This window comes from Phasianus colchicus, chromosome 2 (genome assembly GCF_987193195.1).
Source record: "Phasianus colchicus chromosome 2, bPhaCol1.hap1.1, whole genome shotgun sequence".
Classification (NCBI taxonomy): Eukaryota; Metazoa; Chordata; class Aves; order Galliformes; family Phasianidae; genus Phasianus; species Phasianus colchicus.
In genome coordinates, this window is record NC_143437.1 from 5,908,561 (window position 1) to 5,932,497 (window position 23,937).

Consider the following 23,937-nt stretch of genomic DNA (forward strand, 5'->3'; position numbering starts at 1 on the left):
ACAGAAAAAACAAACCCAGGGCTGGATATAAGAATCTTGCTAAGTTAAAGAAATTTATTTCTTAGGGCTTTAGAGCTCCAGTGGAAAGATAAAGCAGCAAACTGGCACATTACAAAACTGCAAGCTTTATCTCAGCCCAGTACATGTTTCTCATTCTCATATATAGAATGCTTCACGTGGGCAACAAATGGAAAGTTCTGCAATAGTTTTTAAAAGCTTACTGATGAAATTGGGAACATTTTGTCTGGATGTCTGGAGCAACACATCCAGCATCCTGGATTTTTGTTCGTTTTTACTTAGTTCAGTTCCTCACTTTGTCTGCAACAACTGCAAAAAACCTGAAGTAATCAACCAAGTTTTACACAGTTCGTTTTTTTTTTTCCTCACATAGCAGCTTTAGGACTTAACCCACAGGCTCTCGCAGAGCCAGGAGAATGCCAGGAGCTATGTAGCACCAGCAGGGCTTTAGGGCTGCCTAAAGCAGCAGCACACAGAGGAAAAGCATTGCTTTTAAAAGGAACAAGGCAGGTAGGTCCGACGTGTGGCCCACAAGCTGCCTATCGTGCAGACACCTCCCTTCCCGCCATCATGGCGGCGCGGCCTGGCCTGGCCCTGAGCAAGCGCCCAGCGCTCCCCACAGCCACACAGCGGTGTGCGATGGGCTCTGCCTGGGCTGAAACCCGGGCACAGGGAGGGCACAGTGCAGTGCTGACTCAAGTTAGGGCAAATATGAAGCACACAAAGAGTAAAATGTCATCAAAAATCTGTCGAACACCACAGAGCTCATTGAGAATTGCAGCCGCTGCCATCGACCCAGCCTGATGTGTCAGTGTCACAAAGACAGGTCGCACATTGCACTGGTTTTATGCTTTCGTTACTCCTTTATTTTTTATGTTTAAATAAAAATATTAAACATTAAAAGAAGTTTTGTTACCTATGTACATTGTATTTTTTTGGTGCTTGACTACAGATGAAAAATTGTTATGGGGTCAAGCAAGGATATGAGCCAAATGGTCTGATGACTCAAATGGAGGCATAGCTTTAGGGAGGAGGGCAAGAACAATGGCCCCAGTTCAGCAAAGTACAAATAATCATTTCCTTTAACGTATAAATAGTCCCAAAACAAAAGTTAAGCTTTAGCTTAAGGACTTTGCTGACATGAAGCCCACAAGCACAAATACAGAGGAACTCTGAAAAACGACCAGCCCCGGAGATGACTCTTTCACAAGAGTCAATATTATGAAAGTAAAATTAATGGAAAATTCTATAGCCTGAGGAAAATTTTACAGGGATGCAGTTTGGACATCTTGAAAACAGCCAATAATTTCAACGTGCTTCTCAGCTTCTATTGAAAACTTCTGAAGAGACATAGCCTGACTTAAAGATCACAGGTGATGATATTATTAAAAGATGCCTCTTAGTCTCACCTTAGGTTGTGATCATTTATTACACTCTGGATCACACTGAAGAATATATAAGAAGGTGGGAAAAGCTGGTGGGGCCTGGGGCTGCGGTCCTAATTGCATGCTTACACTTGCATTTCTCTATCTTTTAACTTGGTGACATTTTAAATTGAGTGATTAATCAGCCTTTACTTTGTTATTTGCAATCTACACATTAAAAGCTACAGGCCAGATAAACTAGCCAACACAAATTAGCCACCTTATTGGCAGATTTATACCACCAGAGCATCTGGTCCTCCCTGAATTAATTTGTACTGTAGACAGGAACCAAGCACAAGTCTTCCTTTAAATCCTTGTGAAAAATAGAAATATTCATACTTTTCACTCAACTCTCTGTCCAACTGTGATTTTCTCCAGTAGGTTCTCCAAATCCAAACTGATACCAGGCACGTGACTTGCCTCTGGGAGCCCTGCACACTCAGCCCTTCTTGTAAATGAGCATTTGCATTGTGGCCTGACAGTTTCACTTGTCAGGTGCTGCACTGGTTGCTGAGGGAAAATGCTTGGCAACACCAATGGTTTTTCAGGTAGAAAATCTGCAGAAAGTGCTTTTGCACAGCAGATAAAGCAGCCTGCTATTTCTTGCTCTGCCAAGTTGGTCCCTTCACAGAGGTGGGACTCAGGAAATGGTCTACAAACAACTATGTAAAATTCATTTAAAAAGCTATTTCTGATAATTCTTTATCTTGTGGCTGTGTAGTGAGGGAGAAGTAGGCCAAGACAGGAGAGACCGAAAAGACTTTCTGGTACTGAAGCATGATTTAGGGTCAAAGTTCCCCTGCCAGAATGAAATAGCAATGTAACACCCAATTTCCACCTCTGGGAAGCACTCATACATGCCACCACGGTAAATACTGACAAGTGAAAATAGCAATCTTCCATTAATGTTTGCAGCAACATCAAACAATGTTATTCCACTTGCATTGGAACCCAGCAAGTTCCCAGACTTGTCCTTCTCCTTCAGGAAGCGTCAGCAAAGCTGAATGGCACAGTGAAGAAAGAAGTAAGTAAGCTATGGAGTGGAAATGAAAACATGGCTTCCTAGTCCGGGGAGGCAATACATACACAGAAAGGTCCTGAGAGAGAATGGAGGGCAGTAGAAGTATGGGCCATGGGAACGATGACAAGGCTAGTTCTCTGTTAGTGATGGTGCACAGTTGAAAAGATTGTTCCAGTGTGGAACTGCACAAGGAAGACTGGGAACAGCTGGGATAAGGGATGTAAAAACCAGCTTGGGAATCAACAGGTTTGACTGAATGTTTTGCTTTTAAAAACCTGGCTCCTAATTCAAGGTGCCAAGAGACAGGTATTTTAACAGCATTTGGGTAGAGTTACACATATCAAAAGACATTTAAGCCTACCCTGGTATCACTCTGACGAGAGGCGGCTTTGAAACTTTACCTTCACATCTGTTTTCACTGAAGAAAAACAAAATAATCATAATACTTTCAAATTTTAAGTGATCCATTTTAGTCAGTTTCTTTCTATTTTCTTTTTTTCCTAAATTTGAAATGCTTACCATAGCAGGCTGGTATTAGTAGTGGAAAATGGTCTTTATTTATCATACTAAACATAAAGCATTACTGTTTTTGTAATTTAGGTCATGAAATGAAAGTGTTACAGTGTTGTTGCTTCAGGTTTTAATAATCATTGTCCACAACAACAAATAGTTTGATTACCAGGACCTACCAATAGTCAGTGATGGCAACTCACAAATAATGCTTCATACTCCTAAACTTACCTTCCAGGATGCATTTTAATAATAACCGAAAGCTGTTTAATTCTGCTTTTTTACAACCAATTATACATTAACATGTACATATACAGTTCCAGTCACAGTGTATACATATTTTTGGATCTGCAGCAGTATGAGTTCTAACTGTATATACATGTGCAAGTTTGAATATGTCCTGAGTAATTTTAAAGTACTATTAGTAAAATCTCGTAAATTTTAACTGATGCAAATAAAGTTCAGGTTTTACAGTGCTATGTTATTATGAAGAAGCTGTTTTCCAAAACAGAAATATAGCACTCTGAGTTAGCTTTATGCATAGCTCTGAGCTCTGTACACTGCACAGTATCCGCTTACAGTCTAGGTAATTAGAAAACGTGAAAAGATGCCGACTGCATTCTTCAGTAACTATTGCTTCCTTTACTGCTTAATTAACAGCAAGTGATTCGTTCTGCTTCAAAATACCCAAGTGTGGAAGACTTTTAAAGGTTTTAAATTATATTCTTTCTGCTGTATGTGTTTTGTAAACATTCAAGTCACTCAGGCTCTTTGAATCTTCTGAGAAAAACTAAATCACACAGACAAACACTTAAAATATACGTTCTGGGAGAAAAAAAAAGAAACAACAGTGGAGTATAAGCATTACCTTAAATACCACAATATGCTGTAAGAAATCAAAACAGGAAATGTTCCTTAAGGAGCAGCTTGGGCAGAAACTGAAAGGCTGCTCAGAAACTACTCTCTGTCAGTATGACACGCCAACACAGCGAACACGAGATGATCTCACAAGACCGTAACAAATTGTCTGAGCAAACACGAAGAAGTGCTCCCACTGAGGAGTGGATCCAAACCCAGCATGAGTGTCAGAGCTTTTGTACAGTATTAACAGCGCAACTCACAAGCATTGTCTGTGTACTTCATGCCAGGAAAACGCAGGCACTAATATGAGAAGTGGGAAAGAACTAAAGCTAGCGTCAAGGCGTAGCAGTCTTAGGTAGAGTTGGTTTGATGCAGCTTTTCAGGCATGAAAGAAGATATGCTTTCTTCCTCTCCTTCATTTCTCTCACACCCCAGAAGTGAAGGCACCACTGACTGTGCTCCTCTGACACGAGGGCTCTGGCACAGAAACTAGCTGGTCCCGTGACTGCTATAGTCAAAAACTCCTTTCCTGAAGAACGGTGAGAACTCACAGATGGTGTGTTTTGACAGAGTTGACCCCACTTTATCAATGTGCAGCGGAGATGATGGAGATTGCAGCATTGCAGTGAAAAAGCTCCTGAGGTATGTCTGTGGAACAAAATGCAACATGTCGTAAGGTTTTCTTGATCAAGTCAAATTGATTACAAACGCTTGGAAGAATTAAACAAACAGCAGTACCAAAAACCCCACACAATAACATCTCTGTGGATTGAGTTCTTTTAGTAACCATCAGCATTTAAATCAGTCGTAAAGCACATCTCCTGAAACGTCCATGTTAAGATGAGGAAAAGTAGAAAAGAAATATTTCCCATTTTCTTTCCCTGCCAAGCTTGTTAACTGCTTTATTCTGCACTAGTGTAATGCTTCTGCTAATCATGCCCTGCTAATACTGCTGTCTAGCATTACAAAACACTGCAGCAGGTGCAGACCTCAAATCTATTCTGCAGGAATTTCACTACATATGGACACAAAAGGACTTTAGAAATCTTCCTCATCAAGCCTTTATGAACCTCGTGTGGAAAAGGATTTGTTTTGATCAAGGCCATCTGCACAAATATTGTATGACTCCCATAGCATCTCAGAACATAAGAGCATCTTTTCACTGAGTTGCCCTCTGAACATTTTTTATTTTTAAAAAAGTCTGACACGTAAGAAGCATTCCCCTTCCCAAAAGTTAATATTCACCAACTGCTGTGTGACTTGCATCCATTTATATCCACAGAAATTGTGACAGATGTATATTAATACAAAGTTAGCTTTCAGAAACCTGATGGGGTTTCCTTCGCATATGGGTTGAATTATTACAATCATTTAGCATAGTTTAATAAGCCATAGTTATAAATTCTGAACGGTCACCGTAGGTAAGATGTTGATCGGGCAGGTGATAAAACATTACCAAATGTCACCCAAATAGCTGCAAGGGAAATCTCATCTTGAACACCTTTGCTTTGTACAGACTGACTACAGAAAAAGGTAATTTGAGAAGTTATTCACTAATCTGGGATGCAGTGGGAAATATGTCTACAAGACAGAACAGCACAATAACCTACAAAAACCACAAGGTTTAGTCATCTGAATGCAGCAACTTCTGGGTTATGAAAGAGGACCGTTCAGGAAGCAGTCCTAGTTATTTACTTCTCAAGGAGAATTTCTCCATAATATAACAGCCTGTTATATATTTAAAGTACCTTGGAAACCAGCTACATTAATATCACAGAATGCAGGATAACAACAACAAAAAGTAGCAGCTGGCACGTAAGGTATTCTCTTGGCAGGACTGGTGGATTTTCTTTTTTATTCAGATCTCCCACAGGTTGTATTAGTGCTCATGAAAAATATTCATTACAAAAATACCTTCAAGATGAATTCCAACGGCCTAAGAGGTAATTTAAAGTGAGCAACAGATGTCATATCAGCATTTGTCATAATTAGTTCCCAAAGTAGGGCCCTTTAAAGCAGTCCCAGTCCAGTAATGCCTGAAGGATGAGTGTGGTGGAAAATCAAATGTAAAACATAGCATACCATTAGAGTTTTAGCACTGTGCTGAAAAGTTACTGCAGTAATTTCAGTTTATGGCTACTGAAGGCTCAAAGGTACCAAAATTTCTCACTGGAGACATTATAAGACCTATTGCCTTCACCTCGGTATGTATGGCCAGATAATTGAGTGTCATGCCTTTGCTGTAGAGCCATTATTCATTGTTTTGGCACAAGAGCTCTAACGGAAGAGCCATAAATAAATAAATAAAATCCCTCTGCTATAAGCGTACACTTATCTGACAGGGAAACACTAGGAACAGCAGGTATACTTATTTTCCCAGATCTGCACGCAGGAGTTGCTCTGTGAATATCACAGATTCTTTGAACATGAAGAAGATACTTGGGAAAATGACAACAAGCAGACTATACCAGATTATGATGGAATTCATTTTCTGTGAAGGTTTCCAGCCATATGGCTTGGCATTATGTGCACTTCAACAACCATTTCTGAACAAATTAGCCCTCTTTTAAATCCCATATCTGCATTTGCCCTTGTTTGCAATGCTGATATGTTAGCACAGCACAGAGCTGATGTGCCCTTGACACAAAGAAGCTGTTGCTTCAGTGCAATTAAGGCTGCTCTGCCCAGATACGCTGATTAGGAGTTAATTCCCGTAGATGGAAAACAGAGCTCACACAATTAGTGTGTATGCCCCTATTAAAGGGCTGTGGAGAGGCAGTGAGGGGGAGCTCTGTCCTGTCTGCTAGAGTGTGGCCAAAGTTGAAAAATGTGGTAGGAGAAAATAAAGAGAGCTCCTTATCGGTGCATGGAAACAAGCTTCCCTAATTCAGATAGAATAGGCAGAGAATGAAGGTGACAGCAGGCAGAGAGAGTAGCAGGGGCACATCAACAAGAAGCATGGAGAGAAAACATTGCTGGAGATGTGGAAGGGACTCAACATGGACTTTGTGGCAGCCTAGGAGGCCACTGGAAGTGGCACAAGGCTAGATGAGATTTCCTCCTCTGCTGGGACCCAGTGAGCAGGGGGAGAGTTGTTTTCAGAGCTTTCATATTAAATTCACTTCCAGCAGCAGGTATGATTTTTCTCTGTTTACAGAGCAATGCTGTTGTTTGTGCTGAGTTAAAACTGAGTGAGAAGCACACTGGTATCTTTTGATGTGCTCTCTTCAAAAAACAAAAAGTCTTTGATGCTGGCAAGCGCAGGGTGTCAATGTAGGAACACGTACAGATTTTATATAAATTAATGCTGTGACATCCTACCAGCACTTCACAAATAACATCTAAATCATTTTTCATTGTATAAAAAGCTCTATTTTATAGCAACTCCACTTTTGCTAGGCTGGCATGATTAACTTTTAAAGAAAAAGCTACATAAGTGCTGCAAATACTCTACATGTTGTGTCTTACTCATTTTTGCTTGTTAGACTTTCAGGCCTACAGTCATTTGTTCTATGTTTAGTCTGGTAATCAGTATTCTTCAAAACGTGCTTAGGAGTTTCACTTGCTACGTTGTTGGTTTACCAGAAAACATCCTAATTGCAAACCTGTAAATGTCTCAATGCGGGGTTACAGCACCCCAGCAGTATAGCAAGAGCATAAAATGGGTAACTTGTAAACAGTCTATACTGCTTACTCAGCCTAAACATACATCCAGGAACAGCAGTTTACGAAATGGAAAGACTCTTGGCGAGATTTGTAAAGATAGAAAGCCAGCTTTAAAAAAAAAAAAAAAAAAAAGTCAAAATAGGAAAAGCAGCATTTTTCCTCTCTTGGCACGCATTATAATCTTAACAGACTTTATCTTTAAATTTGTGCTACCACACTTGCAAGCTTTCATCTTGGATTCCAAGCATTAGAAAGTGAAGCAAGACAGGAGAAAGTCAGGAGAGGCCCAGTTTTCTTTTCTCTTACTGGTTTGAGTAGCTTTCCCTCCAGTTTAATTATGCTAAAGGCAAAATGGTAACCATTTTGAAAGCTTATTAAAAATTATTATTTTAATAAGGTTCGCTTCTTTATCAGTAGACCAGCGCTCATCTCAGCCTTGATCCATCAGCACAGCAAAGTCATTCTAATGATTTCTGCACTCCGTCATGATGTAGGGACCTCATAATTTTATATATTTTAACATAAATCCATAACTTAATTTAAAGTTATTAAAGTTATTACAATCAAAAAGCTTTCTTGCAAGTGAAAGCGTTCTTATCATCCTTTCAGTTGTGTCATATTAAAGGAGAATTCAGTTCAATGACATTGTTCTCATAATCCATTACAAACAGCGACAGCCTCAGAGACCAATAGCAGAGCTTAGGAAGAATTGGATTTTTCATTAAACTTTGGTCGGTTTCAAATCTCATCAACTCCGGTACTTCCAGAAAGTGAAAGGAATTTGGAACAATCTCCCCTGCTTCTGTTTCTAGTGATTTCCTCCAAAAAGAACCCCCCCCAAAAAACAGTTTTAAATTCTTTCAATATAATACTTGGCAATTAGCATACTAAATACCGCCCACTGATATCTGACAGAGCTGAAAGCACCACAAATTTTCATTAGATAAGACTCACCAAGCTTTGGGGATTTCTGAAACAATAGCTCTTTTTTCCCCCCTTTCTTTCAACACCCACACATCCACCTGACAGTGAAAAATCTCTGCCCCAAGGTCACAGAAGGTCATCAGAGGCAGAGGCAGGAATAATTAACTTGCTCATCTAACTTTTAGCATCGGCTCTTCTCTCCCTTTAATATAGATGCTAGCTTCCCTTGGCATCAATCACATAATTATTCTGTTGACTAGTGTTAAGTGCTGCAAGCTTTAAATCAAATCTTGATTTGAATTATTCATAGAGCAAAGCATATGCAGGTATCAGCAGCTGTTTTCTATAGGAAAGATATCTGATTACAAAAAAAAAAAGTCTGAAGCACATCCCTGACTCTGGAAATCTGCATTATGCTACAATTATCGCACCTATTTCAGAGAGAACATTCACAAAGTCAGCTATTCCTGAGGAAGAATCTGTCCCAGAACGAGGAACATGCTTAGCTGCCAATCTGCCATCACAAAAGTAAGGATCCGCTCAGAAGGCAAAGCCTGCTGCAGGAGCCCCTCGTTACTGCAGAAATCAGCCATCTCCTGCCTTTGTCTCCTAGAAAGAAACTGTCAGCCATATGCAAAGGAAAATGAACATTTCGGGGCCCTCTCCCAAATTAAGCAACTTTCTATTTTAGACCATTCACTGGTGTCTGGATGAGGAGAGAAACAAAGACTTCAAGGGAGGTTTTTCAAATACGAAGCGCTAGAGAAATGCCAGCCATCATTGCTAACAACAACCTCTACTGACAGAAAAAAAGCCTGGCTTAAACGACTCTGACAGGAGATGGTGTCTCATGGCAACTTCAGGTTGGCAGAGGGCCCCGTCTGGGGTGATGCTATATACAGAATCCAAAGAGATCTTATGTCTGCCCAACAAAAATAGGATTCAAACTCCTAATTGGATCTGCTTCTTTTGTGGCTTATTGGTTTTTTGTTGTTGTTTCTTTTTTTTTTAATTATTTTTTTATTTTTTCCTTGCTGGCAAAAGTCAGAGGGAATCAGCAGGCTGCCAAGAGAGGAAAGCTGTGGTTGCAACCAGCTTATATCAAGTGTGGAACAAAGGAGCCCTTAGCAAGAGTGTGGCAAGCTAAGCTGGCTCTGCCTCCTGCAAGACACAGAGATCACATTTTAAACACCAATAGGACTGGATTACCTGGGTCAGGAGCGGATGACAGGGATAGGAAGATTTGGTGTGAACTGAGTTTCAAGGGATCAGGTTCTCCAAATTCTGCCGCATATCCCAACTTTACACAGCCAGGGGTATTTGAGCTGCTCTAACAGAGGCATTCCATCCAGCCAGCAGTTCCAGCAGGCTTCTCTGCAAGGACAGCTTGGTCCTTGATGAACAATTCAGTTCATCACAGCAAAGCTTCTGCCCTGCGTTTGCCACTAAAGCAATCTCCCCTTCCCTGAGGGACCTGTTGAGGCTAACTGGCTAATTAGGTGTGAGTAATTGCCAGCATAATGCTCTGATTGCTCTCTAAAAGTACTTTCAGATCCATTTCTGGATTTGTTAAATATGAACGAGCAGGGAAAGAACTGGCAGGCAGCAAGAACATAATATAAAGGTGGCATTGCTTTGCAGTAAACCAGCATGCAAGTATGGGGGACCGTACACAGACTACGATTAATATCATCACCTCCAGCCATTCCCCACCCGGCAGACAGAACTGCTCATGAGTGTTTTGGCCTTCTGTGATTTTGCTTGCTTTGTTGTTGTTGCTGTTGTTGTTTTTAAAAAGAGGAAAATATGCGGCTTCACTTCTTTTCCCCAGCAGTTTGACATATATTATAAGATATCATAAAGCAGATCTCAGTAAAATATGTGAACAGGACAGCAGGTAATATCAATACCTCAGGTTGTATTTCAAGCCCTTCAGGATATATCTAATGTCACCTCGGTATCTGTACACATTCATCTCCTGCACACACCCCCAGGTCATTATGTGCCGTTGTGATTTCATAACAGAGAGAAAAGACTTAGTGCCTGGGAGACTACCTTGTGCCTAAAGGATCTTAGTTCTGTGAAATATATGGAATGAAAGCTTCTAGAATTACAGCATGATCACCAGGGCTGGTATCTGTTGCAGAAAGACCAGGCAGGCTGGCTGAAATCTCCTAACAAAAACGATAGTATGAGACACTATCAAAGTTCTGCAGAGCTTCCTTGGGAAGTCAGAGGTAATAAATGCCTCCAGAATTTATCTGTCCCGTAGGTATTACAGGCCTTGCTCTGGTCTCACATGGCTTGTGCGAGCACGAGGAGATTTTTCAGGGGAATGAAGACAGATTCAAAATTGTTTAAAAATGACAAATCACAACTGTTAGCCAGAATATTCAGCAGAGGGCTGTCTCCTTCAGATTGGCAGACATTAATTAGGCTCAGGGCTGGATTAACTGGCTTCACATTATACAAGCAAAGAATAAAGGACTGACTTGTTTTAATCAAATCCTTCCTGTTCACTTTGATTAGGCCTAATCAGAGGCGAGACTGTTTACAGATAATAATACCTAGTAGTTAGGCAGAAATGAAGGCCTTCCCAAGCAAGTATTGCCTCATCCTATCCCATACTTGTATGCCTCATACCTACACATACAACTTCACACAGCAAAAATTTGTCCCCAGAATGGAAGCTACCCATGTTAAACTTCCAGATGCCTCCTCAAGAGTCTTTGCTCTCATGTCCTCTTACCAATGGAAAAAAGAAAACCTGAAAGCACAGGAGCAAGTGCTGCTGGTGAAGAAGCAGACAGACAGCTGTGTGGGGAGCAGAACGTTTGTTGCAGAGCAGGCAGCAGAAATCAGCTGCTGTGTGGTAGCCTGGCTGTGTTTCCTAAGAAACCCCTATTTAGGGGTTTCCCTTAACAGAAATAATGTATTTTTCTTTAATAAGCTAGCAGATATCTTGCCAATTAGACTGTGATACACACAGGCAAGCTCTCAGCTTCTTAGAGCAAACTTGTTTGTTAAGGAACTACATAGGAAGAGATATGATTGAAAAACCCCATCAAACAATGTAATGTAGCTCATTTGTTAGGGAACACATTTACTTATGCTGGATCTATAAAAATAGGGTACTGCTTTCATAGCCAGGAATTTAGCCATTGCTTTTGTTGGCGCTACCAAACGGACCTATGGAGCCTTGTGTACATGGCTGCTGTAAGGCACTGCATTGCCACTAATGTCACAGCAACCTGTGCTGCTGGTGGACCTAACCCAGGGCTAAGAGAGAAGTAGCAGATCTATCCACACCTTCCCTCTGGGCACATTTAGAGGTACCTAAATGACTCTGGAACCAAGCTAGAAAGAATTGAGATCTTCAAATATCTAAGTTCCATTAATAAAAGAAAACAGGACTTGCATTTTAGCCCCTTGGGAAATTCTGCCTCTGTTTTTAAGCCCAGTGTGTTGCAGATTCCTTGAATCAGGATTACAGTTTCCTCCATAGCATCTCCAGAAGTGTTTGAGTGCCACTAAAATTTAATTTTACCCAGGGTGGTACTGGAATTTACTTGAATGCATACACCTTTTTGAATTTTCGTAACATACAAGCATTCTAAGAGATGCCAGTTATGATTCAAGGTGAAATTGCTCTCCTAGGTTTTCAAAATCCAAACTATTCATTATACCTATTTAGAGCATTTTTCTGTGCAAGTCTAATGGCATGAGCACATTATGTTGAATTACTATTATGCTGCATCGAATTAACTGCTGAAGTCAGTCTACTTCCCAAATTACAATCTTATTCTACCTGAAATTCATTTAAATCTACAGGACTTAATATTTCTTACAATGTCTGCATGCTAAAAGCTCCTATTCATCGGCTTTAAGTAACTTCAAAGAAAAATGGAATTGTAGGCTGGCAAAAAAAAAAAAAAAAAAAAAAAAAAGATAAGGAAAAGATAAAACCAGTAAGGACTATGATTTACAGGTGGTCCATCAGTATGATACTGCTTTGGGAAGTAAAAGGCCATAAAAAAAGATCAAAAAGACCCCGCTAGTGAAGGAAACCAATCTTTTCTCTGGAGCACAAGTCAAAACAAGTCCTGTCAAAATCTATTCAGGAAGAATAACAACAGAATTGATTTTATCACACATCTCTGGGTGAGCAGCGACGTGTCATCTGCTGGAGTGGCCTTGGCAAACAGCTACCAAAGCACTTGACATGCATCACCCTCTGCTTCCTTTGGTGAAATCGTATGCTGGAAAATGACTGATACTCTTGCTTTGAAAAGATATAGCAATGAGTTCAAGCCAGCGTCCTTGGTCTAGCACTCCCTTTATTCATCTACCCACATCTGAATGTGAAGTGCCATTATTGGAGACCGATCGAGGTGCACAACTACAGCACTTGATTTGCAGGAGGTTGCTGAGAGATTTATTCAGAACTGACAGCAAAACTCATTATGATGCGGAGCTAAACTAGAGTTCCTACTGCTGTCACGTGTTCAGAACTTCCTAAATCAGAATAAACGTACCTTATTTTTTGAAACTCTAAAAAAAAAAAAGAAAGAAAGAAAATAGCTCCAGACTTATACATTCTATTTAATTCTTTGTTTGCAACAGAGATGAACATTTTATCACAAAAGATCCTTTTTTTTTTTTTTTGAGGTAGGACCTGAAATTGTACACCTTAAAAGAGAAACACCAGATTTATTCTAAAGGATATGCATTCTGTATGGAAGTTACCTGTAGCAAGCTCTGAGACACAGGGTTTCAGAAGTGATCTTGAATGAGCCACTGAGTTGGAGCAAATGAGACCAAGAGGTTGCTTGCATTTACTGTTCTTTCTGGAATGAAGCTTGATCTGATCTCATTCATAAAACAACCCCAGGCTTTGATTTCACTTCTTCCAAACTATCATCTTCCTCTTCTACTGCTATTGAAAGACTAGCACCATTTGCTGCGAGCCTGGCGAGATTCCATGGCTTTTAATCAAAGTAAGATTTTATTGGTTTGGCATCAACTGCTGATGCATGCAACATCCTAATTTCTACTTATTTGTATCTAGCGGATCTAATCAATCAGTAAAATGAAATGTACTTCTTTTTTGAAGCCAATGTGACCTCACACAAGAAGCAGTGACACTCAAAACCGATGAAACACTTTACCGCTGAGCGCTCCTACAGCTTCTCTGTGAGGGCTGCCACTTCAAAGAAGAGGAGCCAGGTGCCTTTTGCAGCCTTGATGATGTGCTGAAGGCCCTAAACCTGACATGGGAAACTGTTCTCCAGTGGTTAACTGCAAATGTTTGCTGTCTGTAGGGATGGCAAGACTTGTTGTTGCCAAAAAGCCGTTAGCTTTCTTTCAAAATATTTTTAAATAGGTATTAGAGGTTATGAAAGGCTCTTGGTGCAGACTGACTACACCTAATCCAGAAACTTGTGCTTGACGTGGATTTCACATCACTGATAATCACCATTTGGTCCCCCTTCCCAAACACACATGCCGTTTTTCTCTGTGGATGCATCTATACTTTCTTCCTGTGCTTTTATTACATTCCTGTTCCTCTACTGGGAAATTAAAATCATCACTCTAAAATGTAGTTCAGACTATGGATATGAAACAATCTTCTTGAGGATTATCAAACACTGCCATTTGCAGCAGTTTGCTTTGCAATAGTGGTTGTATGGTATGCAGTCACATCTATAACAAAAAGAAAAGCTTCCTTTTATCTTTCAATGATTATCAAATATATTCTGCATGCTTTCTGAAGTCCATCTCACTGAGATGTTTCTAAGAACAGTATTTACAAGTGTACAAGCATTCAATCTGCAAGAGCCAGGCTGGTGAGCAGTCGGCTTTCAAGCCCTTCTTAAAAAGCTCTGGTATTAGGGATGTTGTTGTAAGCTGATACCAGAGCCTAATAATTTCCTTTGAATGGTCACTTTGAACTGACACATATTTAATAGCTTTGAAAGGTCTTTGTGGCTGATGTCTGTGTTAAGAAAAACAGAAATGACCAACTGACCACACCTGACAGGGATTTTGCAATACTAACATCAGTTCACCTGTAACTAGCATGAAGCTGGTTGTCTCAGTTAAAAAGATTAAGGATGCACTATGAAAAAAGACTGGTAGGATGTGCTCACATTCTCTGTCTCCTCTCTCATACTGAATATTCAGACAATGAATCATCTAAAATTTCATTACAATGTTTCTGCCCTCACAACTTCAAGGCGAACCTCAAGAAATTAGGTCTTAAGCTGGCTTAAATACATTCAGTTTGCTCAAATTTGTGGACACATACTCTACCATGTTTTCTCAGGTATCTCTTTTGCTATTTCTCACTGAGGTGTGAACTCAAATCAGTAAATCATTTAAATAACAATAACAAATTAATATTTGATGAAAGGTGTTCATTCCAGTATTTCGTGCTCTGCTTAAGAACCAGATTCTTGCAGTCACACAAAAAGAGCAGAAACCAATTTCAAAGGGAAAAGTTGGAGGGGCTACAGCTTTAGAGCTGTGTACAAAAGAGTCACTGCCTTCAAAAGAAGGCAAGTCAGAATACAAGTTAAGAACAAAACAAAACATTTGGCCTCTAAGTTAAAGAATCTTACTCTGAAAGCTTAATTCTGACAGAGGAACAGCAGTATTTCTATTTAGTGCCTGTGTTGCTTTCACCAGCCAGTTCTCTCTCAGGACTGGGCAGAATAATTGAATAATACAGTTCATACAAGATTTATTTCTAACTCTGCTTTAACACCTATCATTGAAAAACTCCTCATCAGACACCAGGAAGTTAGGAGGTTAAGGACAATTGCATTATTAATTTTAAATAAATTGAGCGTGTCTATCTCTTAAAGAGATTCAAAGTACAAAGAAAAAAAAAAAAGGACAGAGAATGACAGAAAGATGTATGTGCTCCTTCAAAACTCAAAGTGGATTTGCTTTACTCTGCTGGTACAGGTTGACTTACTTTCACTCCCTGAGCTCTGCAAGGAGCAGCAGAAGGAAATGCATGATTCCTACCAACTGTTGTGCTGTCTGCTGGCGCTTCCCCAGTCAGGCCTTTTGTCTGTTGTCCCTTGCTGTCCACAAAGAAACCTGAGGAAATGCAGCAGCAGGGATAGGGAAAGTGAAACAATTAACAGAGAGGAAACAGGATGAGGTTTGAAGGAAAACAAACAAAAAAAGCCCCTCAAGTAACAACCTGCTGGGATTTTGTCAGCTTAGCAGTTGTGCTTTTCTGAGTACACTGGTGACAGCAAGAGTAGAAGAGAAAGGCAGTGGGTCCATGACTACAAGGCTTCTGAGCAAGGAGTCAAGAAACACAACTCTCTCCTATGTCAGTGTATGCATTTACTTGTGCACTTTTCCTGGCTGTGCAATGGTTAAACAGGGCTAATACTGATCTGCCTTACTAGAACAAAGGATGTGTCCATGAGAAGAAGAAAATTAAGCAGGGAAGGATGATAATCATTTTTCTGCAAAAATGCAATATCCAGGGCAGCTGGGATTTTGGGAAAACCTTTTCCTGTCATCCACGGATCTAGCAGCTCCCCCAGTAATAAAGGGTACTGGGCAGATAAAACAGAAACAGATACACTCACTGAGCAGCATATCTCCTGTGACGTGTGCTTCCTTTAGAAAGTTTTTGCTTATGAACTGAAAAAGGATGTATACATCTTCTGATTTCATCAGGGAAAAAATGGGATCCTATATACTTATTTACTGGTTTCTAATTGCATGAAAGGATAGATACACACTAACTTCTACTCATTAACTTTAATCAAAAGAATTCTTGGCTGTTTCATTTAAGGCGGATTTAATCAAGCAAGGTTGGCTCTGAAGTGAAATTACAGCCTTCAGACTGCGGAACAATTAATTTAGAGTTTTGCCCTGCAACAGGTCCCTGATGAAATACTAAATTAATAGATAGCAACAGGGCACTTAGGACAGGTAATTTTAAACACAAGTTAGGTGCTTATTCTCATGATGTATAGGTGAGACCCCTGTGCCAATTTGCAGGTTATTTTTCAAAACCTCTATGGAAATGTACGACACTGGTCAAACAATCACATTATACCAACAAGCATCAAAGCAGAAGTGTTTACCCTGCTGTTTACCCTGCAAATATGTATCTTGTATATCAAAGACTTCTCTCCAGGTTTTCATCTCATAGTAGAAGATCACACCCAGTGTGCACTTTTCTACCTACAATGTATTGTGAAACTTTTGGTTATTAAGCACTTGTAGTAGGTAGGAAAAAAAAACAACAGAGAAATAAAGAACCCAATGTTTTAGATAAACTTTGAATTCATTGTGATTTTAAATTAAAATCCTCATAATCTGGGGGCTCCCTGGAGTCTTCTCTCAAAGTAACATCACTCTCATTCCAGTAAAATAATATGCCCACTTCTTAACTAAAGGTGAAACAAGGTGATACTACACGGCAATCTTAAAAACAAAACAGCCCTCCCAGAAGATCCTCGCCAGCATTTCAGCTGCACTGAACACAGCCACAAAAGCCCTCCTGCTATTTTCAGTACTTCTGCTCCTGTTGTGGCTAGAACCTGAAAGGTGCAGTGTAGGAAATAAACAAACTCTTCCTAAACAGCTATGGGTCCCACAAAGGATATTTTGGCCAAATGGTTTTGTAATTAGGCACAAGGAAAAATTTCCCTGACTGCAGCCAAAGGGAGGCAATTAAAACAGATGCTGAGATATATGCAATAGAAGTAGCTCTCTGCTGTACATTTAGCTAATTCTGAAGTTGAGGAGTAGTTTTGCTCCTACAAGAACTCCCAGTCTGCCTAATTTCCCAGATCAGATCGAGTTGCAATTTAGCTCTGACATAAAGAAAAGAGCCTATGAGGCCATTTCAGTAACCCACTGCTAATTCCAGCAAGTACTTTAGAAAGGTGTTTGACTGAAATGAGAGCTTCAGTTGTTTTATCTTTTACACAGGTGTGCACTGGATTTTGAATTTTCTTTTGTGTGCATATTTGGAAAAAAATGTGAATTAAATGAGAAACTGCTTCTCCTCACAGATGCTGCTCAAGAATGCCCTGGGCTAGCCAAAGCTCTACTGTTCCACTCCAAAATTAATCCAAGAAGTCCAGGAAAAACAACACAAAGCCTGTTCAAAATATATAAATATCTAATGTAAAAGCTGAAAGAGAAGAGTAATTCCTTTGTTATCCACCACAGGGATGACAGCTCTACTAATGACCTTACAACATGGAATATTTGTTCAGAACAGACTGATATTTGTCAGGCTGTCACATACTATCAGTCGATCAAATCAGCTTGGACTTTGGATAAGAATATACATTTTTGTTGGCCTAGAAGCTGAGCTTTGCTTTAAAAATGCTGTATTAACTCATTAGCTCTTGCCTAATCATGTGAAACAATCGAATAAGCTTTCAAATGATATTATTACTGGAATAACATCACCTGTGAGGCTTGCAAGAGATTTTTCAGCAAATCAGGCTATGCTATGAGGTATGAAAGCCAAGTGAATAAACACTAGCCATCTCTCTGCTCATTATCAAGGTCTGACTTCTCCACCTCCTATTTGATTGAACTCCCACATGAGAAACATGCCCTGTTCAAAAGCCAAACTCCCTTAGAGAGGCAATCCATTCACCTTCTACTTTCAGGTTAGTCCACTTACATATTCTCATGGTTCGTTGTGAGAAAGGAAAAGCAAGCATTTTAAATAGAAGCAGTTGCCTGTGCCATGGTGCATTATCACACACCCTTTGTCTGCCAAAGTTTCCCAGTATAATTCAAGATGTGCTTTGAGTCTGCAAAGACTTATGTGACTATGGAAACAACTGCAATATAGGTGGTTTGGAGTGGTTGGAGTGACGGCATTGATGGACAAAGGAAAGGTGACCGATGTCATTTACCTGGACTTGAGCAAGGCCTTTGACATGGTCCCCCACCACATCCTTATCTCCAAATTGGAGGGATGTGGATTTGATGGGTGGACCACTGGATGGATAAGAAACTGGTTGAAAGGCCGCAGACAGAGGGTGGTTCAACACAGCAAAGTGCAGAGTTTTGCACTTGGGCCGGAGGAATCCCAGGCATCCATACAGATGGAAGGAGCGGTCCTTGAGAGCAGCCCTGTGGAGAAGGACCTGGGGGTCTTGATGGATGAAAAGCTGAACATGAGCCAGCAGTGTGCCCTTGCAGCTCAGAAGGCAAATGGTATCCTGGGCTCCATCAGAAGAGGGGTGGCCAGCAGGGACAGGGAGGTGATTGTCCCCCTCTACTCTGCTCTTGTGAGGCCCCATCTGAAGTACTGCGTCCAGGTCTGGGGGCCCCAGCACAAGAAAGACAGAGAGCTGTTGGAGAGGGTCCAGAGGAGGGCCACAAAGATGATCAGGGGACTGGAGCACCTCCCCTACAAAGACAGGCTGAGGAAGCTGGGCTTGTTCAACCTGGAAAAAAGAAGGCTGCAGAGTGACCTCATTGCAGCCTTTCAATACCTAAAGGAAGCCTACAAACAGGAGGGGAATCAACTCTTTGAAAGGGTAGATAACTGCAGGACAAGGGGAAATGGTTTTAAGTTGACAGAGGGGAGATTTAGGTTGGATGTATTAAATGGGGAGGTTGGTGGCCCTGCATGTGGCAGTGGGGTTGGAGATTCATGATCCTTGAGGTCTGTTCCAACCCTAGCCATTCTGTGATTCTGTTTCTTCCACTGCTTTGCCAAGGAAGTTTCAGCTACATTATCTGAAGCTTATCAGCTTTTGGTCTAAAGTGCAAAGCCAGAGCAGAGCACTGCAAAAAAGGGGGATAAAATTAAATGCCAGGAACAGAGATCTAGACTTAAGGCATTTTTGCCATCTTCATGAACTGGTGAAAGCTTATGGCATCAAATTCCTCACGGCAAGGATGGTAATGCTTGGTTCCCTGTTCTCTTTATATAACTTTCTCTTGATCATTGGAGATCTTATGTTTCTGTAATGCAGAAAGACTTGCCAGGAATACTGAACGGCATGGCCTAGTGCACTTCTGCCTGGCATATGGCAAAACATATTCATGTAAATTATAATATTTACAGAATATATTGGTAATAAAGTTTTAATGACATAATTTGGCTAAAATAGATACAACTTAAAGCTAAAAACTAGCCATATTGAGAGCTACAATCACTACATGATCATGATCAAAGCATCACTATACACAGGAGTTTTAACATTCAGAAACACTACAATAAAGTTGGTTAGCAAATCAATAGAAGGTCAGAAAGATTAAGGGATTAAATTTCTTACTGGTACAAAAATATGCAAATTGAGTACTAGACTGGAATGTGGTCGTGCCTTTATGCCCTCTATGGAGGACATGAAACAAAAAGATTACATTTTGTGCTACATGTAAGACAACCTCACATCAAAAGACAGTGGGGGGATGTTCTGTTTGTGGATCAAAGACAAGGTGAAATACATGGGGAAAAAAAAATCAAGACATGCAAGAAAAGATTCCAGTTGGAAGCAATATAAGTTTATATTAAATTTTCTAAAGCTCTACTTAATACTATTCCTGCTCTACAAAGAAAGTAATTCTTTATGACTTGCATGATCAAGTAATCTTCATGTGGATACAAAACAGTTGGAGACTGTATGCTTTAGTCTTTGTTTCCTCCTCTTCTTTCCCCAAACTCCATCTCCTGCTCTCAGGCTGCAACAAAGTGTACATTAGAATCACAGGATCATAGAATGGCCTGGGTTGAAAAGGACCACAATGATCACCTAGTTGCAACTCCCTGCTGTGTGCAGGGTCGCCAACCAGCAGGCCAGGCTGCCCAGAGCCACATCCAGCCTGGCCTTGAATGCCTCCAGGGATGGGGCATCCACAGCCTCCTTGGGCAACCTGTTCCAGTGCCTCACCACCCTCTGCGTTGAAAAACTTCCTCCTAATATCTAACTTAAATCTCCCATCTCAGTTTAAAACCATCTCTCCTTGTCCTATCACTATCAACCCATGTAAACAGTTGTTCTCCCTCCTGTTTAAACACTCCCTTCAAGTACTGGAAGGGAGTATAGAAATATAAAGACCTAAACTTTTACAGGAGTCAAGACTGCTGTGCCATCCGCACAGCACTGCAGAACAAACCAATAAAAACCAAACTCCACCCTCTGTCAATCTTGTTCTCCATAAAATTAAGCTTTCAAATGAATTCAAAGAAAAATACGCTCCATCGTGGCTTATAAAATAAAGCTCAGAGATGCCTATATATTGCTTTCCTTCTGTCATGAGCTATTTGGTTACAGTAACTATGATAAAATAGTAAATCTTCAGATAACAAACTGCATTTCAAGTAGCAAGTTGTTTTTTTTTAATCTCGTTTTCCATAGAGACCATCTGTCTACAGTGAACACTTACCTCATCTGCAACCTTTCCCCCCTAAATAAACGTACCTCTAAAGAGATGTCCTTTTTTTTTTTTCCAGACTAGGATTTTTTAAAGGCGTGCTTCATTACTTCGCAATCTACTGCTGCCATCTCCTGTGTTAAATGAAGCAGCAAGTAACTCCGTACTTACAGGTAGGCTATTTAAGTGTGATCATATGGGAACAGTTTCCGTTGGTCAAGCAGAAAGTGCTCCACCTAAATACACTTCAAAAGTGAGAAAGATGCCATTACCTCTAAGTGACTCCGCCGCTCTGCAATCACTCGTTCATCCTTGTTTCCAAAGAGCTTCTTAGGAGGGAATTCTAAAGTGGCAACCTAGAAGATATTAAAGGATGAATGGGCATTATGAATGACAAGCAAAAATGAGAAAATTCTCTTTAAACAACAAAGCATCTGGAAAGAAGAAAAAGCCAAATAGTCACGAGCTACAGTATATGCTGTTAGCAAATATCCCACTATACAATTCTACTGACATTATGATGTGGTCCACAGCACTGCTAAAATAACAATGTATTTGGTCACACAAGAGAGACAGGAAGCAAATTTAGGAATTAGATGTCACATTTATAATTTTTTTTTTTTTTTTTTTTTTTTGCTACAGCAAATTGAATCTAACGTTATAACATCTACTAAGAAGTAAGAAAGATCTCTTCAGGAATGCTGCATTTTTTATACGACTGCACCCAGTCTCTTAAAAACTGGGGTGTCCAACCGCATTGTCATTTAACCTGTTCCTCTTCTCTCTTAGATCATAAACATAACATTCTTGCATCATGACATTATGCTCTGCAAGATAGTAATACTAGATTGCCAGCTGACTCCTGAGCAGGACCTGAGGTATCTCCATCACAGTTATCTTCAAAACAGGGGGAGAGAAAGAGCATGCACATCCATGGAAATGGCAGCTATAATGATGACAAGAGGCACCTCCAGAGCCACAGCTCAACTGAGTTCAAACACATGCAAATGTATGTCCACAAGGGAAGGTGATAACTTTAATTTTTGAAGAGAGTCCACCTAAACATGCAAAATTCTATTTACTACTTTAAAAATGTAAACAAGGAAGGAAAAGAACATCTAAAAATGGCTGTTCAGATTTGTCCTTCTAGGAGTTCAATACAGAGCTGTTCGAAGCTCTGTTTTTTCATTTCTTTTTCATCCTGTAGGAACTGTAGCAAGCCACTCTAGTAAAGGACACAGCAAGAGAAGCATATTCCTTTCTTGTACATCAGCAAACATAACATTTCTACAAATTCCAGACAGCTATTATTGGAAAACATACTCACGACTCAAGAGGGGGTAACAAGCACCAATAAAGTTAGTCTGCCAAGCCATGGGAATGGTGCACAAGTCCTCTCCACACAGTTTGTGTTTGCATTTTAAGGCAGTTCAATACAATTTCTTTCTAGCTCTCACTGCAGATAGAAATATGCAACCTCACATCACTATCGCTAGAGTTGTTCTGCAGGCAGAACCCAAGGGTAAAAAATGCCTCGTGCATGAATTCCCCAGGCTATAGGATAATACTGAAATAATAAACAAGATGCATCATTTCTGGCATATATACGACTGTAGAGAATTTATCTGGTTACTGGGAGCTGTAGTACACTGAATTAAATGAGGAACCTCATTATTAACATTGAATGTAGCTATTCTTAAAATACAGAGGAATTCTGCAATACAAATAATTTATCCCTACTCTCTGGTTGAACTTTGACATGGATAATTTTAACAAAGTGTCTTCAGATGAGCAGCATCAACTGACGTGGAGCATTTGAGGAGGTAGAAGAGATGTCTGTTTTACATCAGATTTGTCAACTGGACCCAATTATATTCTTCAAATTTCTCCAACCATGTGTGCCTGCTTCTTCATGTTGCCAGGACAAGCAGCATATGGTCAAATAGAACCCTGTAATTATGTCCTTGGGACTTATTTTCACTGCATTACTCTCACCTTAACCTACACAGAAACATAAGTGCTAATGTTTTCAAGGGCTTCCCAATCCCATCCCTGCAGAAATTATATTTTATTAAATTGTACTGAATCACGTAACTGCTAGGAACAGGTAAGATAAAACAGCTATCACCAGCATTCCCTCCTGACCCTAGAGAGACTGTTTTTCAATTTATTTCCTAATAAATATTTATTTATAAATTTTTAAAATAGTGTCAGTTAAGTAGAGGCAGATTTGCCCAAATGAAAAACAATATTACTGTTAGCACTTCCTTAGACAAACCCTATGCAGTCAAAACAAAGTCTTACATCTTAAACGACGAATGATAAATGAAGTTTGATTTTAACAGATTTTGAGAGACTCATTGAATAAAACTTTGGGATAAGCAATTGTCTCTAAGGTGTTCTCAAAAGTTGTTAGCTTTTTGAATACATTTTAGGAGGAAAACAGTTGCATTTTCTAATAACAGCAAACCTTGATAAACTCATTCTAACCAAAGTAGCTGATCGCGTAGTTTTTATTATTCTACAATTCCCACATCTTTGGGATGCACAAATCTCTGAAACCAAAACAACTGAAGTTCATTATTGCAGTCATTAATATAATATGCAAAGAAACGTATCAGCCAACCTTGCTCTGAAGCATTGCAACTTACAACATGGACCTAAAAGAAAATCATAACTTCACTGCTGATCAACACTTGGACCTGAATATTTCAGGCTTGGAGAAAGATATTTCACAAAAACCTACATCCAAACCAGAATGCCACTGTGCCAGACTATATTAGGCATATATTTGCACGTTTCTTGTGTGTGCAACACACATGTTTACAGAGTACACCTGTCTATGTACTTGGAAAGACCTTGCACTTTGCAGAGAATACGTTGCAAAAAAACTATCTACAGCAGTCACCACCTGTATGTGGCAGAAGGCTTGGATCTTCTGGAATAACTGTCCCTGCTTTGCCACTTCTCAAGGGTCCTCTGGTTCTTCTCAGCCAACCACTTGAACCTGCTTTGGCAGGGGGGTTGGACTTGATGATCTCTGGAGGTCCCTTCCAACCCCTACAATTCTGTGATTCTGTGATTTGGCAGGCGTCCATCACACAAACAAAATGGAAAGCATTT

General features: G+C 40.1%; 1 protein-coding gene across 3 annotated transcripts in view; it reads right to left on the minus strand.

The window, feature by feature from the left end:
- Window positions 1–364: 364 nt before the first annotated feature.
- KIF16B (kinesin family member 16B) overlaps window positions 365–23,937 on the minus strand; it is a 138,420-nt gene continuing 114,847 nt past the window's right edge. The window contains exons 26-28 of one of the 3 annotated variants that reach the window (XR_016463840.1): window positions 21,087–21,170; window positions 15,404–15,531; window positions 4,395–4,482 (exon numbers count right to left, since the gene is read on the minus strand). Coding sequence is in view for 2 of the 3 variants with exons in the window: in XM_090134645.1 (XP_089990771.1) it covers window positions 4,324–4,482; window positions 21,087–21,170 (243 nt within the window). In the remaining variant the exon portion in view is untranslated. Of the gene's footprint in view, window positions 4,483–15,403; window positions 15,532–21,086; window positions 21,171–23,937 lie in introns of all 3 variants that reach the window. The other 2 variants (XM_090134645.1, XM_031603314.2) reach the window with 2 other exon arrangements.